At 39.9% G+C, this 19,088-nt stretch overlaps 1 protein-coding gene and 1 long non-coding RNA gene across 2 annotated transcripts; both read left to right on the top strand.

The window, feature by feature from the left end:
• Positions 1-194: 194 nt before the first annotated feature.
• Positions 195-18,097, top strand: LOC128353171 (NACHT, LRR and PYD domains-containing protein 12-like). Its single transcript, XM_053313849.1, has 5 exons — positions 195-648; positions 6,002-6,098; positions 7,800-7,970; positions 9,249-9,419; positions 17,926-18,097. The coding sequence occupies exons 1-5, from the start codon at positions 195-197 to the stop codon at positions 18,071-18,073; spliced, it is 1,041 nt and encodes a 346-aa protein (XP_053169824.1). The 3' UTR covers positions 18,074-18,097.
• LOC128385194 (uncharacterized) lies at positions 13,810-16,077 on the top strand. Its single transcript, XR_008324653.1, has 3 exons — positions 13,810-13,948; positions 14,422-14,595; positions 15,556-16,077. It is a non-coding gene; the product is annotated as an uncharacterized LOC128385194 (long non-coding RNA).
• Positions 18,098-19,088: the final 991 nt, after the last annotated feature.

Raw genomic sequence — 19,088 nt, 5'->3', positions numbered from 1 at the left:
TTGTCATAACTACCTTAAAATGTCTTACTATACACGAACTGGCATCTTAGAAATCGTTTTATTAGTTTATTTTGACATTTGTGACTTTTTTTGTTGCTGTTGGAACATGCCAAAGGAAGATACTGAGCCAAAAAAGCCCAACCTAAGCCTTAGCTAACAAGGCGATTGCTGCGAAGGCTAACGACCTGGATATGATGTTGGCGACAGAGATGGAAATACAACGCGAACATCTCAAAGAGGACATGGCAGGTCTGATTGAAACATCTCTGGAGCCTATTCAAGCTTCTATAGTGAACTTCCACGAAATGGTGAACACATTGGGAAGGAGGGTCACCGCGGTGGAGACCATAACAAGTGAAAACTTTGACGCCCTGTTCAAGGCCGAGAAAGCCATTACAGAATTGCAAGCTCTGAATGCTACGCTGGTTGACCGGATTGATGACCATCACACATATTCAAGAATCGATTATTTTTTCATTGATAAAAAACTCTTGAACTCAGTCGAGGAGGTTGAATATTCTGCTATTGTTGAATCAGACCATGCCCCCATACTAATGGATCTTCATTTTCAACAAATCTACAGTAGCCATCCTCAGTGGCGATTTAACACCACATTACTGTCAGATAACACATTCTGCACTTTTATAGGTATAGCTATCAATACTTTTTTGGAAACTAACAAAATGTATTCTGTGCCCCCATCTTTGCTATGGGAGACACTTAAAGCCTATCTTAGGGGAGAAATAATAGCTTATTCTTCTTATTGTAATAGGGAAAGAAGGCAACAAAAACAACAGTGTCGTTGAAATTCTGTGCTCTTGGTGAAGAATGAAATAGAGACTTCTGCCGGCCGACGAGGTTTTATTTTCTTTGCAAAGAAAAGGTCAATCAACAAAACATGCGAGCGGTTCTGAATTGAAGAAGGACCCGGAGCATATGGAAACATGAACATTTATACCTGAGAGAAAGGCCCACCTCTGGGGTGTGTTTAACGTCCTATGTTTGCTGTGGGGTCAGCCTCTTACCTAAGGTGTGATTCCACACTCTTTTGTCTTTCGCAGGTATCGGCACCGACCCCCTGAAGTGTGAAACTAAGAGGTCTAGACAACCTAATTTAAAATACACAAGGTTTGAATGGGTGTCTCAGGTAGTAGAGATGCAAAGGAACTGAATTCACAATTATAAGGTCTAGACAGCTTGGTGAGAAGGTGGGAGGTTGGGTAATTTACAAAGGAGTTGAAATTACTATTACAACAGCTAATTGATGCCATATCTGAATTAGATAGTAAATATTCCTCCTCTCCAAGTCCATTGCTTTATAAAGAGAAAAGAGAGAGAAAAAACTCTAAAGTTTAACTTTAACTAATTTCTATTTCTGAAACGGAACGACTTATTATGAGATCGTGTGGATTATATTATCAACATGAAGAAAAGTCAGGGAGTCTTTTTTGGCACATCAACTTAAATCTAAGTGAGCAGCAGATTATATCACAAATTGAAGATGCAACTGGGAAACTCACAACAGACCCTCTAAAAATAAATGATACTTTTAAGGATTTCTATTTTGATTTGTACAACTCACAATCACTGAAAGACACATAACTGTTTCAGCATTTTTTTAAAACCTTTGAAGTCTCCACCCTATCTACTAACCAAAAGGAGTATCTAGATCAACAGATGGAACTTGAGGAGGTTAGATCTGCCATCTGCCATGCAAAATGGAAAATCCCCAGGGCCAGATGGCTTTCCAATCAACTTTTATAAAAAATTCTCTGATCAGCTAACCCCCCTGCTATTAGATATGTTTATTGATGCATTATCACAGGGCAAACTGCCTGACTCCCTTAATGAAGCATCCATAACTCTTCTGTTAAAGCCAGGTAGGGATGCTTCAAAATGTGGATCATACCGACCAGTATCATTCTTAAACACCAATATTAAAATACTCTCCAAATTATTGACTACATGTTTGGAAACACCATTACCACATATAATATCAACCGACCAGGCAGGTTTCATTAAAGGGCGACATTTATTTTCCAACATTAGATGGCTTATGAATGTGTTGTATAGTCCCTCATCTGATGATTGCCCAGAAGTTGTGGTATGATTAGATGCAGAGAAGGCTTTTGACCGTGTTGAATGGGATTTTCTTTTTTTTGTTTTAAAGAAATTTGGTTTTGGTAAAACATTTACCAACTGGATCCAACTGCTTTATTCCTCCCCTCAAGCCTCAGTAGTTACGAATCAAGTGCGCTCCCAGGGTTTCCCTCTGTCTAGAGATACCAGACAGGGTTGCCCATTGAGCCCTTTATTATTCACATTAGCAACAGAGCCATTAGCTCTGGTCCTCAAATCAACACCCTCAATACATGGTATAAGTAGATGGGGACTGGAAATTAAGTTATCATTATATGCAGATGATATGTTGCTTTACATATCAGATCCAATACAATGTATCAATACAATTATTTCAGTGTTACATACTTTTGGTCAGATCTCAGGCTATAAACTTAACTTATCAAAAAGTGAATGTTTACCTATAAACAAATTGGCTATGCAAATCCCAGATCATGCACTGCCATTTCATATTTCTAGATCAGGATTCAAATATTTGGGTATTAACATAACCCCTGCATTTAAAAACCTTTTTGATGGAAATTTTGCCCCACTCATGTCTCAACTTAAATTAGACTTACAAAAATGGGATATTTTGCATCTGACTTTAGCAGGCAGAGTGAACTGTGTTAAAATGAACGTCCTGTCGAGATTTTTATTTCTGTTTCAATGTATTCCTATCTTCCTATCAAAATCATTTTTCTGCCAGCTTGACAAAATGATATCTACATTCATATGGGGTGGTCAAAACCCTAGAATTAGTAAGGATTTCTTACAACGTCCAAGAGCTGGAGGCGGGTTGGCTCTGCCAAATTTTAGAAGCTACTACTGGGCAGCAAATGTCCACAAAATAGCGTACTGGATTCAATCTCCAGGTATTGACTGGTGTGAACTGGAGGGCATGTCATGCATATCATCATCCCTTCTTGCCCTGGTTTTGTCTAATCTTCCTATGAAGATTTCACATTTTAAATCCAACCCCGTGGTAATATCTACTCTCAAAATATGGTCTCAGTTTAGGAGGCAGAATAACCTGAGGGAAACTCTTCTGACTTGTACTCCACTGTGTAACTATCACAACTTCTTACCAGTCAAATGGGATCACACATTTGTATCATGGCATAGAAAAGGGATCATGAGGTTCAGTGATCTATATGTGGATAGAATCTTCTCTAGTTTCAATGACCTACGTTCCGAATATGACCTCCAACAAAATGACCTATTTCGCTATTTTCAAACGCGTCAGTTTCCTAACCTTCCTAAAGAGTCACTTGTAGATTCAGTTTTGAAGGTTCCTTTTTGACTGAGGGGTTTTACTGCACACTCTTACTCAATGATCATGTCGATGGACAATGCTAAGCTAGACAGGAGTCAAACTTAAATGGGAGAAAGAACTTGGTACTGAAATCTCTGAAGATACTTGGACTGAAGCTCTGAAAAGAGTAAACAATAGTACCTCCTGTGCAAGGCTAAGTCTAATCCAGTTTAAGGTGGTACATCATTTGCATTGGAGCAAAAATTTCTTCATTTCATCCTAATGTTGATAGTAGTTGTGTCAGGTAATGTTCATGTGGCAGATTTGACCCACATGTTTTGGTCTTGCCATTTGCCAAAAGGGTACTGGTCTGAAATATTTGATGTACTGTCTAAAGTCCTTGGAGTCACTTTACAACCTTGCGCAATGATAGCATTATTTGGTGTAGTAAATGAGGAAACAAGAATGACCAAGTTACAGCTCAACATCATAGCATTTGTCTCTTTGCTGGCACGAAGGCAAATTCTGCTCCATTGGAAATCGAATATTCCACCCACGGCAGCACAATGGTTGAAGGATGTAATGCTATTCTTACATTTGGAGAAGATAAAATTTGCGATAAGATGTTCAGACAAATTTCAGTCAGTCTGGGAACCTCTTTTGACATACTTTGGTAATCTTCAAGAACTTCCCAACACATTGATGGACTAAAGAGTTCAGTCATAATTGGCAGATCATACAGAGCTATGAAATCATGTTGTCCCTCATTGAAATCCTATTAATTTATCGGTTTTACTTTTATTTAGATGTGTCTATGTATAGACATTTGTAACTAAACATTTCCTTTTCTGTTATTATTTTGTTGTTGTCGTTGTTGTGTTGGTCCAGTCGGAGTGGGAGGGTGGATGTGTGTGGGGTGTTTTTGTGTGTGTAAGAAGGTAAAAAAGCAAAAAAATCTTTTGTAACTATGCTGATAAACCATTGTCACTACTCATGTTTTTTTTTTCAATAAAAAAAATAAAAAATAAAAAAAAGAATAATAAACATATCAATTATAAGCAGAGTATCATAAAAACAGAGTTCCATTACCAGCAGCGATGCTAACGGGCATGATGACTTGAACAGCTGCCAATGTGAACTTGTCCATCATATTATCTGAACCACTGATGTGAAGAACTAATGTTAATCAAGATAATAAGAGTCAAACTCATAATAATAATAATAATAATAATAATAATAATAACAATGATGGAGTCATCAGTCTGAAGCATCAGCTGGGCTTTGGGCTGGATCACCTTATCAAAGCTGGCCTGCTCAGTGTCTCCCTCTCTCTTCCACCAGCAACATCTCTTTTCTTTCTTTGCTTCATGTGTTTGTTATTGTCTAGCACACATTTCCCCTCATCCATGCACTTCCCTACACTACTGATTCTACACATTACACATGGAGTTTACATTTAGTTTGTTAATAACTTACTTTAATACATTATTTTAGTTTTTGAGGTTCAAACATGTGTTCTCCTTGTTAGTCTGAACCTTGAGCCAGTTCATGATAATATGTTGTAATATTTGTGTCATTACAGACTTACTGACTTTGGACTCTCAGACACTAAATGTGAAGTTGTGACCTCAGCTGTGAAGTCCAACCCTCATCTGACAGAGCTGCACCTGAATCTCTACAACCTGTCTGCGTCATCAGAGAAGCTGCTGTCAGCTGTACAGGAGAGTCCAAACTGTAAACTGAAGACTCTGATGTGAGTTCACTGACTGTAACTTTGGTAGATTTCTTTTTCTTCTATTTATTAAATTCAAATCCTTCACTGAAGTTTCAAATGTTTGGTTCATAATTTTCAGGATTAGTTTGAATCTGCTGAATAGATGGAAAGAAAAAAGTACAAGGTGCATAATCTAAGAGATGAAAGGAAATAATGAACATGACAGTTTTCTTTTATTTCCAATGCACACTAAGAATAATAAACATATCAATCATAAGCAGAGTATCATAAAAACAGAGCTCCATTACCAGCAGCGATGCTAACGGGCATGATGACTTGAACAGCTGCCAATGTGAACTTGTCCATCATATTATCTGAACCACTGATGTGAAGAACTAATGTTAATCAAGATAATACGATTAAAACTCATGATAATGATAATAATAATAATAATAATAATAAAAAAAAAAATAATAATAATAATAATAATAATAATAATAATAATGGAGTCATCAGGCTGAAGCATCAGCTGGGCTTTGGGCTGGATCACCTTATCAAAGCTGGCCTGCTCAGTGTCTCCCTCTCTCTTCCACCAGCAACATCTCTTTTCTTTCTTTGCTTCATGTGTTTGTTATTGTCTAGCACACATTTCCCCTCATCCATGCACTTCCCTACACTACTGATTCTACACATTACACATGGAGTTTACATTTAGTTTGTTAATAACTTACTTTAATACATTATTTTTGTTTTTGAGATTCAAACATGTGTTCTCCTTGTTAGTCTGAACCTTGAGCCAGTTCATGATAATATGTTGTAATATTTGTGTCATTACAGACTTACTGCCTTTGGACTCTCAGACACTGACTGTGAAGTTGTGACCTCAGCTGTGAAGTCCAACCCTCATCTGACAGAGCTGCACCTGAGTCTCAACAACATCCTGTCTGATTCATCAGAGAAGCTTCTGTCTGCTGTACAGGAGAGTCCAAACTGTAAACTGAAGACTCTGATGTGAGTTAACTGACTGTAGCTTTGGTAGATTTCTTTTTCTTCTATTTATTAAATTCAAATCCTTCACTGAAGTTTCAAATGTTTGGTTCATAATTTTCAGGATTAGTTTGAATCTGCTGAATAGATGGAAAGAAAGAAAAGAACAAGGTGCATAATCTAAGAGATGAAACAAAAAAATGAGCATGACAGTTTTCTTTTATTTCCAATGCACACTAAGAATAATAAACATATCAATCATAAGCAGAGTATCATAAAAACAGAGTTCCATTACCAGCAGCGATGCTAACGGGCATGATGACTTGAACAGCTACCAATGTGAACTTGTCCATCATATTATCTGAACCACTGATGTGAAGAACTAATGTTAATCAAGATAATAGGAGTCAAACTCATAATAATAATAATAATAATAATAATAATAATAATGGAGTCATCAGTCTGAAGCATCAGCTGGGCTTTGGGCTGGATCACCTTATCAAAGCTGGCCTGCTCAGTGTCTCCCTCTCTCTTCCACCAGCAACATCTCTTTTCTTTCTTTGCTTCATGTGTTTGTTATTGTCTAGCACACATTTCCCCTCATCCATGCACTTCCCTACACTACTGATTCTACACATTACACATGGAGTTTACATTTAGTGTGTTAATAACTTACTTTAATACATTATTTTAGTTTTTGAGATTCAAACATGTGTTCTCCTTGTTAGTCTGAACCTTGAGCCACTTCATGATAATATGTTGTAATATTTGTGTCATTACAGACTTACTGCCTTTAGACTCTCAGACACTGAATGTGAAGTTGTGACCTCAGCTGTGAAGTCCAACCCTCATCTGACAGAGCTGCACCTGAGACTCAGCAACCTGTCTGATTCATCAGAGAAGCTTCTGTCAGCTGTACAGAAGAGTCCAAACTGTAAACTGACTCAGAGGTGAGTTCACTGACTGTAACTTTGATAGTTTTCTTTTTCTTGTATTTATTAAATTCAAATCCTTCACTGAAGTTTCAAATGTTTGGTTCATAATTTTCAGGATTAGTTTGAATCTGCTGAATAGATGGAAAGAAAAAAAGAACAAGGTGCATAATCTAAGAGATGAAACAAAATAATGAGCATGACAGTTTTCTTTTATTTCCAATGCACACTAAGAATAATAAACATATCAATCATAAGCAGAGTATCATAAAAACAGAGTTCCATTACCAGCAGCGATGCTAACGGGCATGATGACTTGAACAGCTGCCAATGTGAACTTGTCCATCATATTATCTGAACCACTGATGTGAAGAACTAATGTTAATCAAGATAATAAGAGTCAAACTCATAATAATAATAATAATAATAATAATAATAATAATAATAATAATAATAATAATGGAGTCATCAGGCTGAAGCATCAGCTGGGCTTTGGGCTGGATCACCTTATCAAAGCTGGCCTGCTCAGTGTCTCCCTCTCTCTTCCACCAGCAACATCTCTTTTCTTTCTTTGCTTCATGTGTTTGTTATTGTCTAGCACACATTTCCCCTCATCCATGCACTTCCCTACACTACTGATTCTACACATTACACATGGAGTTTACATTTAGTTTGTTAAGAACTTACTTTAATACATTATTTTAGTTTTTGAGATTCAAACATGTGTTCTCCTTGTTAGTCTGAACCTTGAGCCACTTCATGATAATATGTTGTAATATTTGTGTCATTACAGACTTACTGACTTTAAACTCTCAGACACTGACTGTGAAGTTGTGACCTCAGCTGTGAAGTCCAACCCTCATCTGACAGAGCTGCACCTGAATCTCAACAAACTGTCTGATTCATCAGAGAAGCTTCTGTCTGCTGTACAGGAGAGTCCAAACTGTAAACTGAAGACTCTGATGTGAGTTCACTGACTGTAGCTTTGGTAGATTAATCACCATGTAATGCTCCTGAGAAAATACATTCAAAATGTCTTAAATGGAGCTACTATTGGAGCAATACTATTTGCAAATGCGTATCTCAGTTTGTGTGTGTGTAAAATAAATCCATATGTCTGTATTCAGATTTGCAAATGAAGACAAATCTGCAAATGTTTGCAAAGATCTGTGAATGTCTGTCATCACTTACAACTCAGGCAGGAGATTTTTGCTTCACTTCTGCCGTGGCAGATCTGCAAATGTGTAGAAAGTCGAGAGCTCCTGCCTGAGTTGTAACTGATGACAGACATTCACAGATCTTAGTGGAAATATTTAGTGTTTCATGTTTCATGAACATTGTTTGATGAAGAAACTCCTCACAAAACAAAATAGAGCGAGGAAGCATCTTCTCTCAGAGAAGATCTTTGGCTGGACACAGACTGCGGCTCACTGAACCAGGCACCCGAATCAACGTTAAATAGGACAGCTGATCTCATCTGTGTGTGACTTGACTTTTGAACAAAGGCTAGGTAAAACTATTGCTGCTTGAAGAGAGGAAGTTAAAGTGATGCAGACAGCAACGCAGCTACAATATCTAGATAGAAATCCAAGTACTAGGCTACTAATATTTGCACACACATGTTCCCACAGCAGCAGAGAGCAGTCACGCTGACTGAACACTGCTTCAATCAACAGGCTACAATTGATAAACATGCAGTGAGTACAACAGCAGACTGAGCTGGTTGACAAAGCCTGATACTTGACATTTCTCCCAAGAGTCAACTACTTGAATCTGAATCATCCTGATATGCAGCAGCTCTGAAAGCACTGAGCAGAGAGGGAGAAACATTTAAAAAGACAGCTGCAATATGATAGGCTGACAAAGAAGGTGTGTCAGCGTGCTATTGGTTAGATGTGAGCAGGTGATGTGAACAGCTGACGTCTTAATTGATGCCCCAGAAATGACAGAAAGGAAATGATGAGCTGTGAGAAAGATCAGAATGACTGAGGGATGCGAAATCAAACTATAGATGTGAGCTTGTAAAAAAGATGCTCTTCCTGTCTGAACTTTCTCTGAGCTTCATTTTTACATTTAAGGAATAAAATGCATCAGAAAAAATACATTTAATAAAAAGATGATGTGAAGAACAAATGTTCATCAAAATAATGAGCATCAAACTGTTTGATCATCAAATGCATGAAGTAAATATAAAGTTTCCTCTTTAATGATAACACATGTTGGAATATTTGTGTCATTACAGACTTACTAACTGTAAACTCTCAGAGACTCACTGTGAAGTTTTGGCCTCAGCTCTGAAGTCCAACCCTCATCTGACAAAACTGGACCTGAGAGGAAACGAACTGTCTGATTCATCAGTGAAGCGTCTGTCTGCTGGACTGGAGAGTCCAAACTGTAGACTAAAGTCTCTGATGTGAGTTCACTGACTGTAGCTTTGGTAGATTTATTTCTTTTTATTAAATTCAAATTCTTCAGTGAAGTTTCAAATGTTTGGTTCATAATTTTCAGGATTTGTTGATCACAAATGTGTAGAATGTAAATGTTTTCAGGAATTTAAAATCCACAGTCTTGTTGTGAGTAAAAATGACTTCCAGAGTGTAAACTAATATGAGGCTTCAGCAGTCTGAGTTCCACATATCAATAAGTATGTTTGTGTTTCTTCAGTGTTTCCTTGCTGAGCTGCAGTGGAGGGATCCAAACTCAAAGAGGGAATTTAGTTCTAAATATTCTGTTTCAAGCTCATCAAGTTTACTTGATGAAGGAGAAATATTTCTTTATTATTGTTACGTGCCGTGTGTTTTCTGTGGTTTCTTGCTTGTTCCTTTTCTGCAGGTACTGCCCCCTTTTCTCCCCACTGATGTGGCTCATCAGGCAGACAGCTTTAAGAACCTGTGGAGCTGATTCCAGGGCCTGGCAGTTGACTCCTGGCTGTGCGCTGAACTGAGCTGTGTGCGCTAAACTGAGCTGTGTGCGCTAAACTGAGCTGTGTGCGCTAAACTGAGCTGTGTGCTGGTTCCTGGTGTTCCTGGTGTTCCTGGTGTTCCTGGTGTTCCTGGTGTTCCTGGTGTTCCTGGTGTTCCTGTCCAGCGGTGTGGTTTGTCTGCCACTCATTGATCGGTTTCCCTTGTTGTTTTTTGGAAGCTCGTCTTTAGTTCATCGTTAATAAATTGAGTTTTTGTTTTAGATCTCTGGTGTCTGGGAATATTTTTGTTTGTGTTGTTTTGTTTGTTACGTCCCCACCCCTAGACACAATCGGGGTCGTAACAGATTTGGGGGCTCGTCCGGGATAGTGGTCCTGTGTGTATAACGGTGAGTAGTGGTGTCTGAGTGCCATCAGCCTGCGATGTGTGGTGTGTGGCTTCCCCAGTTAAGTCAGGTGAGTGTCCAGCTGGGCTGAGAAATCGGCCTTTCCAACGGGCACTCTTTTGTTGTTTTGCCTTTTTTATTTTCGGGGTTAACTCCGGGCGGGGATTTTATTCTCCAGAGGGGGCTGGCTTGTCAGGGTTTCGGCCGCTGATGTTTAGGCCTGTAAGACGCCTCGAGCCCGGCACACCTCAGAAGGTAGTTAGGTAAGTTTGTGTTAGGCAGGTTCTGGGGAGGTTTGTTTTTTTTTTTTTTTTGCACTATTGCTGTGTGTGTGTGTGTGTGTGTGTGTGTGTGTGTGTGTGTGTGTGTGTGTGTGTGTGTGTGTGTGTGTGTGTGTGTGTGTGTGTGTGTGTGTGTGTGTGTGTGTGTGTGTGTGTGTGTGTGGCAACTTTTGAGATAAATGTGTTTGTCTCCAACCCGTCTCTGACTGCGTTGGATAAATGCAGGAAGAGTGACTTGTATGTGATTGCGGGGTACTATGAGATTGATGTGTCACGATCTCTCCCGAAAGCGGAGCTCAGAGCCGTTGTTCTGGAGGGTTTGTTGAGGAAGGGAGTGGTGAGTTTGCCGGCCCCTGGGGATGTGTCCCAGGTTGTGGTCGGGGCAGAAGCTTCCCCGGGTGTAAGTCACCAGGAAGCGGATGAGCTTTCGGCGGCGGTCTGCTCAGGTCATCCGACTGGAGGGACTGCCAGACAGCCGATTAGTTTTACTCCGGGCATGCAGGGGGATCAAGTTATTGTGAAGCCAGTGACGTTGGCGCCTTTTGTTCCTTTCTCTGCTGAGTCAAGCCCTGGCTCCAAATTGGATGCCAGATTAAAAATCCGGTTAGCTCGACTACAGTTGGAAAAGGAGGAGTGTGAGCGTGAGTATCAGCTGCAGCTGAAGAGGCTGGAGGCAGACACCGCTGTCAGGCTGCGCCAGGTGGAGGTGCAGGCCCGTGCAGCTCTGTCCTCGGAGGTCCAAGCTACATTGGGCCCAGCTATCTCTTTTGATGTAAGCAAACACATTTCATTGGTCCCTACATTTCGCGAAGCAGAGATTGAGTCCTACTTTTGCGCGTTTGAGCGTATTGCCGCTGCGTTACGCTGGCCGACAGATGTGTGGGCTATTCTGCTGCAATGCAAGTTGACAGGCAGGGCTCAGGAGGCTTGTTCGTCGTTGTCAGTGGAGGATGGGCTGGACTATGAGCAGGTAAAAGGCGCTATTCTGCGTGCTTATGAGCTTGTGCCGGAAGCTTACAGACAGCATTTCCGCGGTCTCAGAAAAGCCCAGAACCAGACTCATATTGACTTTGCCAGAGAGAAGGGGATGCTGTTTGACAGGTGGTGTGCAGCATGTAAAGTTAGAGATCTTGCTTCGGTACGGGAATTAATGCTACTAGAGGAGTTTAAAAACTGTGTCTCGGAGCGCACCGCTGTGTATTTGAATGAGCAGAAGGTGACCACTCTACGGCAGGCTGCCACTCTGGCAGATGAGTTTACGCTGACACATAAGAACATGTTTGATAGGCATGAACCTGCAGATCGTGAGTTGCCACCAAGGCCTAGATCACCGGTACCCAGTGCTGAGGGTTCCACCTCCCCCAAGTCTGAGAGAAAGTGTTTTTTTTGCCATAAAACCGGTCACTTAATCGCCAACTGCACTGCCTGGAAACATGATCAGGGGGCCCCATTAAAACCGAAAGGGGTGGGGCTAATCAAAACCTCCTTCAGTAGCACCTCCAACCTGTCTGGGGTACCCGACGACTGTTTTAAGCCATTTACTTTCTCCTGTTACGTGTCTGCAACAGGAAAGCCGGAGGACCAGCGTCTGGTTAGAGTCTTGCGTGACACTGCCTGTTCGCAGTCTCTTGTTCTTGACAGTGTCCTACCTGCAGCTGTCACATCTGATGTGAGTGCTGTGGTCGTAAGAGGGATTGAGATGGCTTTTGTTCCTGCACCCCTATATCGTGTACATATAACATCTGGTCTAGCCACGGGTTTCTTCCCTGTTGGTGTCCGCTCCTGTTTTCCCATCGATGGCATAGACTTCATCATGGGAAATGACATTGCTGGCGGTAAGGTGTGTCCTGTGCCTGAGGTGTTTAGTGAACCAATACCTGAGTCTGAGCAGGATGCAGTCAAACAGCACCCTGATGCCTTAGCGGAGGTGTTGCCCTCTGGTGACAATTCAGTGAACAGCAGGTTGAAGGAATCGGACAAGGCAACTGAACCTGTGGTTGCTCCTGCAACTCCCTTGCCCCTGAACCCTAAGGCGCTCATCACTGCACAGGCAGCTGACCCTTTGCTTGTGTGTGCAAAATCTGGGGGGGTTGGGGTGATGGTTTCTGGACAGCAGTGTGGCAGGCTGCCATTTCAGAGTTTCTGTCTGTGGTGTTACATGCTGTGTGGTGTTTTGTGCTATCTGACTGAGATGATGATGATTGTGACCATGTTTTTGATATCGCCAGGTCGAGGTGGATGCTCGTGCCCTTGGAGCGGTGCTACGTCAGGCAGGTGTGGTGTCACCTGGTGTGCAAGCTTTATTTCTGTTATTTTGTTGGGACATCTTGTGGGATGTTTATGGGAGGTAGGGTTGATTTTTTATGGGTGGGGGTGTTACGTGCTGTGTGTTTTCTGTGGTTTCTTGCTTGTTCCTTTTCTGCAGGTACCGCCCCCTTTTCTCCCCACTGATTGGTGATTGGCATCAGCTGTGGCTCATCAGGCAGACAGCTTTAAGAACCTGTGGAGCTGATTCCAGGGCCTGGCAGTTGACTCCTGGCTGTGCGCTGAACTGAGCTGTGTGCGCTGAACTGAGCTGTGTGCGCTGAACTGAGCTGTGTGCGCTGAACTGAGCTGTGTGCGCTGAACTGAGCTGTGTGCGCTAAACTGAGCTGTGTGCGCTGAACTGAGCTGTGTGCGCTGAACTGAGCTGTGTGCGCTAAACTGAGCTGTGTGCGCTAAACTGAGCTGTGTGCGCTAAACTGAGCTGTGTGCGCTAAACTGAGCTGTGTGCTGGTTCCTGGTGTTCCTGTCCAGCGGTGTGGTTTGTCTGCCACTCATTGATCGGTTTCCCTTGTTGTTTTTTGGAAGCTTGTCTTTAGTTCATCGTTAATAAATTGAGTTTTTGTTTTAGATCTCTGGTGTCTGGGAATATTTTTATTTGTGTTGTTTTGTTTGTTACGTCCCCACCCCTAGACACAATCGGGGTCGTAACAATTATTATTCTTTAATGTATTTTAATGAATAATGTCTGATCATTGATATTGATGCTTCACAACACACACACTCACACAGACTTACACACACAACGAAACACACACTGACATACACATACACACACGGAGACACAGCCCTACACACACTCACACACACACACTTCTACACATGTAAAACCTGAACACATCATTTATTCTTTATTCAGATTGAGTTTCTGCAGTATGTCACAGATCAGCTGTGATTATCTGGCCTTAGCTCTGAAGTTCAACTCCTCCCATCTGAGAGAGCTGGATCTGAGCTTCAATGACCTGAATGATTCAGGAGTGAAGCTGCTGTGTGGTTTTGTGGAGAGTCCAGACTGTAAACTGGAGACTCTGAGGTCAGTTCACTGACTGTCTGTTACTATTGTTGATCTTAATGTTTAACATCTGAACCTTATTTATGTTCATACATAACTTACATCATGAAGTTCATTTGTTTCCATATTTTCATGTTTTACTGTACAAAGTTTAGTGCGTAGTTATAAAAGATGACTGATTGTTAAAGAAAGTGTAGAAAATGTTCACTGTTAGTTGTTAAAGTCAATGAATGTTTATAATTGTTAGAGTCACATATGTATACAGAAGATCCTCTCAACTAATATCTGTTTGAAATTGATCCAGTTTACTTGATGAAGGAGAAATATTTCTTTATTATATTCTTTCATGTGTTTTTAATGAATAATGTTTGATCATTGATACTGATCCTTCACAACACACACACACACACAGACACTACTACACATTTAAAACCTGAACACATCTGATTGAATTATAAATGGATTTTAATCTTCATCATTTATTCTTTATTCAGATTGTGGCGCTGCAGTTTATCAAAGATCAGCTGTGATTATCTGGCCTCAGCTCTGAAGTGCAACCCCTCCCATCTGAGAGAGCTGGATCTGAATGAAAACTACCTGAAGGAATCCGATGTGAAGCAGCTGATCGATCTTCAGGAGAGTCCAGACTGCAGACTGGAGACTCTGGAGTGAGTATAGAGTTGGAGTCAGTCTGTGCTGGTTTCAGCAGTTTAGTATTAAACACAGTCAGTATCAAAGCAAAGATCCAGTATTTCCTGGTGAAGCTCCAACCTTCTCAGTGCTGCTTTCCTTGGTGAAGCTGTGAGAGGAGAATGGTGACAGGCTTCAGGATTGGACAGAAAGACAGAGAGAGAGAGAGAGAGAGAGAGAGAGAGAACAGTCAGCCAATCAGATGAACCAGAAGCTTGTTGTGATCATGTGTTTGAGTCAATGTGAAGACGACTGTTGTTGTTGTGTTGATGTCTGCAGGATATAAAGCTGGATTACAGCTGACAGCCTTACAAGATGTATAGATCTAATAGCTCTAAGATCAGTCTGACTGCAGCCTGCAAATCACTGGCTCTGATTTCACACAAGCATCATTACGTTTAATAACCATGTGGTCTTCATACAGACCAGAACCTCTGCTGAAGTCCAGGAATCACAGCAGCTGTTTAGCTGAGAGCTCTGACTGATTGTCATGTGATGATTTAACAGCAGGAAACATCTTCAAATCCCACAGAGAGACTGTAGCTTTAAACTTTGATAAGAGTTGACATGTATCAGCAGTAAATCCATCAGTAAACTGATGAGTGAATGTCTCTTTTTCTGCAGTAATGATGTGTTCATGACTCTCAGTACTTTATCTCCTCTGTGTACTTGAGTGAAATCTGCAGAGGAAACACACTTGATAGTAAAAGTGTGCAGGTGTGTGAGCTTGGAGCTCAGTGTGTTCACTCCAACACGTTAACATGAGAGCTGAAAGCAAGCAAGCTACGCTGCACAGCTGTTCCACTTCTGGTCTGAACAGGACTGAAGTCCCTGCTGCTCTTTATACTGGATGTGCTGCATCACTGACTGACAGCTGATCAAGTGAGTCTCACTAAACACTCATTTATCTCCTCTGTTCTTTCTTCTTCTCTCATCAGATGGAAGTGATCTCTTTCAGAGTGAGAGTGAACATCCAGGAGTGTTGAGAGAGGATCAGCTGGATCCTGATGATCCATCTGGAGTCTGGATCTGGGTTTTGTCGTCTTCACTTAAGTCTCTTAACTGACTCCAAACTGAACAGTTATCTCTGGATTTAGCTGAAGTCAGCACTTTACAGATGAGTTCTACATGAGCTGTTTGATGCAGAAAAGATAAAAACAGGTGTTATAAGTCAGACTGTGAGCCTGGGCTCATATTTATCAAGCGTCTCAGAATCACACAGAGTTAACGAGGACTAAAACTAATGAATGAAGCAGAAGAGAATTGACTGACTTTCAGCAGGAGAAGGATTACTGCTGGGAGAGAGTGAGACGTGGCTGTTTTACCACAGTCAGAGCAGCAGAGTAGAGGGTCCGGCCATTTCTGAGCTGCTTTTATGTTTAGATCCAAAGCTGAAAACATGCTGAACAATGTGTTAGAATGATGGAAGCTGCAGTTCAGTCTGCGTCCACACGGAGGAGCCAGAGATCTGCACACTTCATCATTATGACTGGAAAACACTCTAAGCTCATTTCATTATGGATTTATATAATGACAATAAAAAATCATTCATTCTGGACTCAGACCTCAAATCCGCTAAAACTTATCAACTTTAATCCTGTTTTTTAATTCAGGTTGAGTTCATGAAAAAGCTTTTATCTCCCTGCTTATTATTATATTATTGTTATCATTACTATTATTACTGTAATCATTATATTATTATCTCACTGTCTTTATTACATCTCATTTCAATCAGCAGTTTTAGATTTTTATTATTGATCACTGATTATTGTTTTCTCAGTTTTTAGTTTTATCTGTAAATAAAATGATGAAAAATGCTTTTAATAAATTTAAAGTGACGTCGTCAAACGTGTCAAAGATCTTCAGTTTACTGTCAGAGGAAAAGAAAGCAGGAAATATTATATTTATATATATTATTTCTTCATGTTTTTATTCAGACTGTAAATTTTGAACTCTTCACTGCACATCCTCCTCTTCCTCCTCTTCATTTATGATGTGAACTCTGTAAATAAATTCAATCAGATACCAAAACATCTTTTTATTCAGACTTTTTTCTTTTCAAACATCCTGAAACAAACAGCGAGGCTTCAGCTGAGACTCCGTTCAGACTCTTTCTGTCTGAAACATCAAACTAATAAATCACACCAGGAGAAAGTGACATTCATCTCAGATTATTGGTCAAAACTCTGAGCCAAAATAAAACTTCAAGAAAATAACAAGTCAGAATTATGAATAAAGAGAAACCTGGTCACAGCAGATGGAGAGTCATAATTCTATTTAAATGTCATTTCTGAGGATAAACTCAACATTTCATCAAATAAAGTTCACTTTGATTCAATTTAATCAGCTTTACATCTTAAATATACTGGATTCCTAAAGTTAGACTTGAAAGGAGAAAAATGTCTGAATTCAGTTTATAAAGATAAAAGTTAATCAAATAAAGACAAAGCTGGACTTTAGATTAAAGTCAGGATTATTACATTAAGTCAAACTTGTGTTTTTAAATTCATAAGAAAAAAAATCTAAAAATAAACTTTAATTTGGGGTAAAAAAAAGAAATTAATTAAATAATGTTGTGATTCTTAAAAGTCTGACTTTTATGAGGCACGCTCACTAAACACTCAGCTGTCTTTCTGTAATTCTTTTTAAAATCAAGTTAAGTAGTTTCAGTCACCAGAGAAACATTTGTGCTAGGAGCTCTGACTGATGTTCATCATCTTTATTAGAATAGCATCAGTGATCATCAGCTTTAAATCCCATCTGCTGTTTCTATCATGGACTGTGTGATTTAAAGCAGAGCGGTGTGATGCTGCAGGAGGCCACCAGGTGGCAGCAGAGGCTCAGAGGACAAATGTTTCAACACACAGACTTTAAATGTGAGAAAATAAAGACATCTACATCATCTTCATCATCATCATCATCATCTTCATCATCATCTACAGGACTTTATTATTACATGTTAACATGTTTAATATGAACCCTTTACATACCATCATCTTCATAATCTTCATCAGCATCATCTTCATCATATTCATCTTCATCAGCATCATCTTCATCATCATCATCTTCCTCAGCATCATTTTCATCTTCATAATCACCATCTTCATCAGCATCATTTTCATCTTCATCAGCATCATCTTTATCAGCATCATCTTCATCATCTTCATCATCATCATCTTCATCATTATCTTCATAATTTTCATCTTCATCATCTTCATCAGCATCATCTTTATCAGCATCATCATCATCTTCATCATATTCATCTTCATCAGCATCATTTTCATCTTCATCATTTATTCTTTATTCAGATTGATGGACTGCTGGTTGTCAGAGATCAGCTGTGATTATCCGGTCTCAGCTCTGAAGGACAACCCCTCCCATCTGAGAGAGCTGGATCTGAGACTCAACAACCTGAAGACATCTACAGGACTTTATTATTACATGTTAACATGTTAAATATGAACACAAGAGTCTTTTAACCCTTTACATACCATCATCTTCATCTTCATCAGCATAATTTTCATTATCTTCATCTTCATCAGCATCATCTTCATCATCATATTCACCATCACCATCATCATCTTCATCATCTTCATCTTCATCAGCATCTTTACATACTGTTCATATTCTGACTCATAATTAATCTCTACACTGATTCACATTCATAAATTCTCCATCAGTTATTAATGAATGTTTGATGAATCCTTAATGAAGCAGTGAGAGAGCCAGTGAGTGAATATGAACCCTTTACATACCATCATCAGCATCATCTTCATCATCTTCATCTTCATCATCTTCATCAAAATCATCTTCATCAGCATCATCTTTGTCATCTTCATCATCATCTTCATCAGCATCACCATCATCTTCATCTTCATCATCATAATTTTCATCATCATCTTCATCAGCATCATTTTCATCGTCATCATCATCTTCATCAGCAACATCTTCATCATCATCTTCATCAGCATCACCATCATCTTCATCTTCATCATCATAATTTTCATCATCATCTTCATCAGCATCATTTTCATCGTCATCATCATCTTCATCAGCAACATCTTCATCAGCATCATCTTCATCAACAGCATCATTTTCACCATCATCATCATCAGCATCATTTTCATCTTCATCTTCTTCATCTTCATCAGCAACATTTTCATCACAAGCATCATTTTCATCTTCATCATCATCATCATCTTCATCAGCAACATCTTCATCAGCATCATCTTCATTATCATCATCATTATCATCACCAGCATCATTTTCATCTTGATCATCTTCATCTTCATCATCTTCATCAGCAACATCTTCATCAGCAACATCATCATCATCATCATCATCATCTTCATCAGCAACATCTTCATCAGCATCATCTTCATCACCAGCATCATCTTCACCATCATCATCAGCATCATTTTCATCTTCTTCATCTTCGTCATCTTTATCAGCATCATCTTCATCAGAAACT

The sequence above is a fragment of the Scomber japonicus genome, chromosome 23, assembly GCF_027409825.1.
Source record: "Scomber japonicus isolate fScoJap1 chromosome 23, fScoJap1.pri, whole genome shotgun sequence".
Classification (NCBI taxonomy): domain Eukaryota; kingdom Metazoa; phylum Chordata; class Actinopteri; order Scombriformes; family Scombridae; genus Scomber; species Scomber japonicus.
The sequence above is the reverse complement of the archived record's forward strand: the minus strand, read 5'-3'. Positions and strand labels throughout refer to the sequence as shown.

Coding starts and splice junctions, on each gene's coding strand:
- LOC128353171 (XM_053313849.1), top strand. CDS start 195: ATGTTGGCGACAGAGATGGAAATACAACGCGAACATCTCAAAGAGGAC. Junction 6,099..7,799: donor TGTAAACTGAAGACTCTGAT/GTGAGTTAACTG, acceptor GTGTCATTACAG/ACTTACTGACTTTAAACTCT. Junction 7,971..9,248: donor TGTAAACTGAAGACTCTGAT/GTGAGTTCACTG, acceptor GTGTCATTACAG/ACTTACTAACTGTAAACTCT.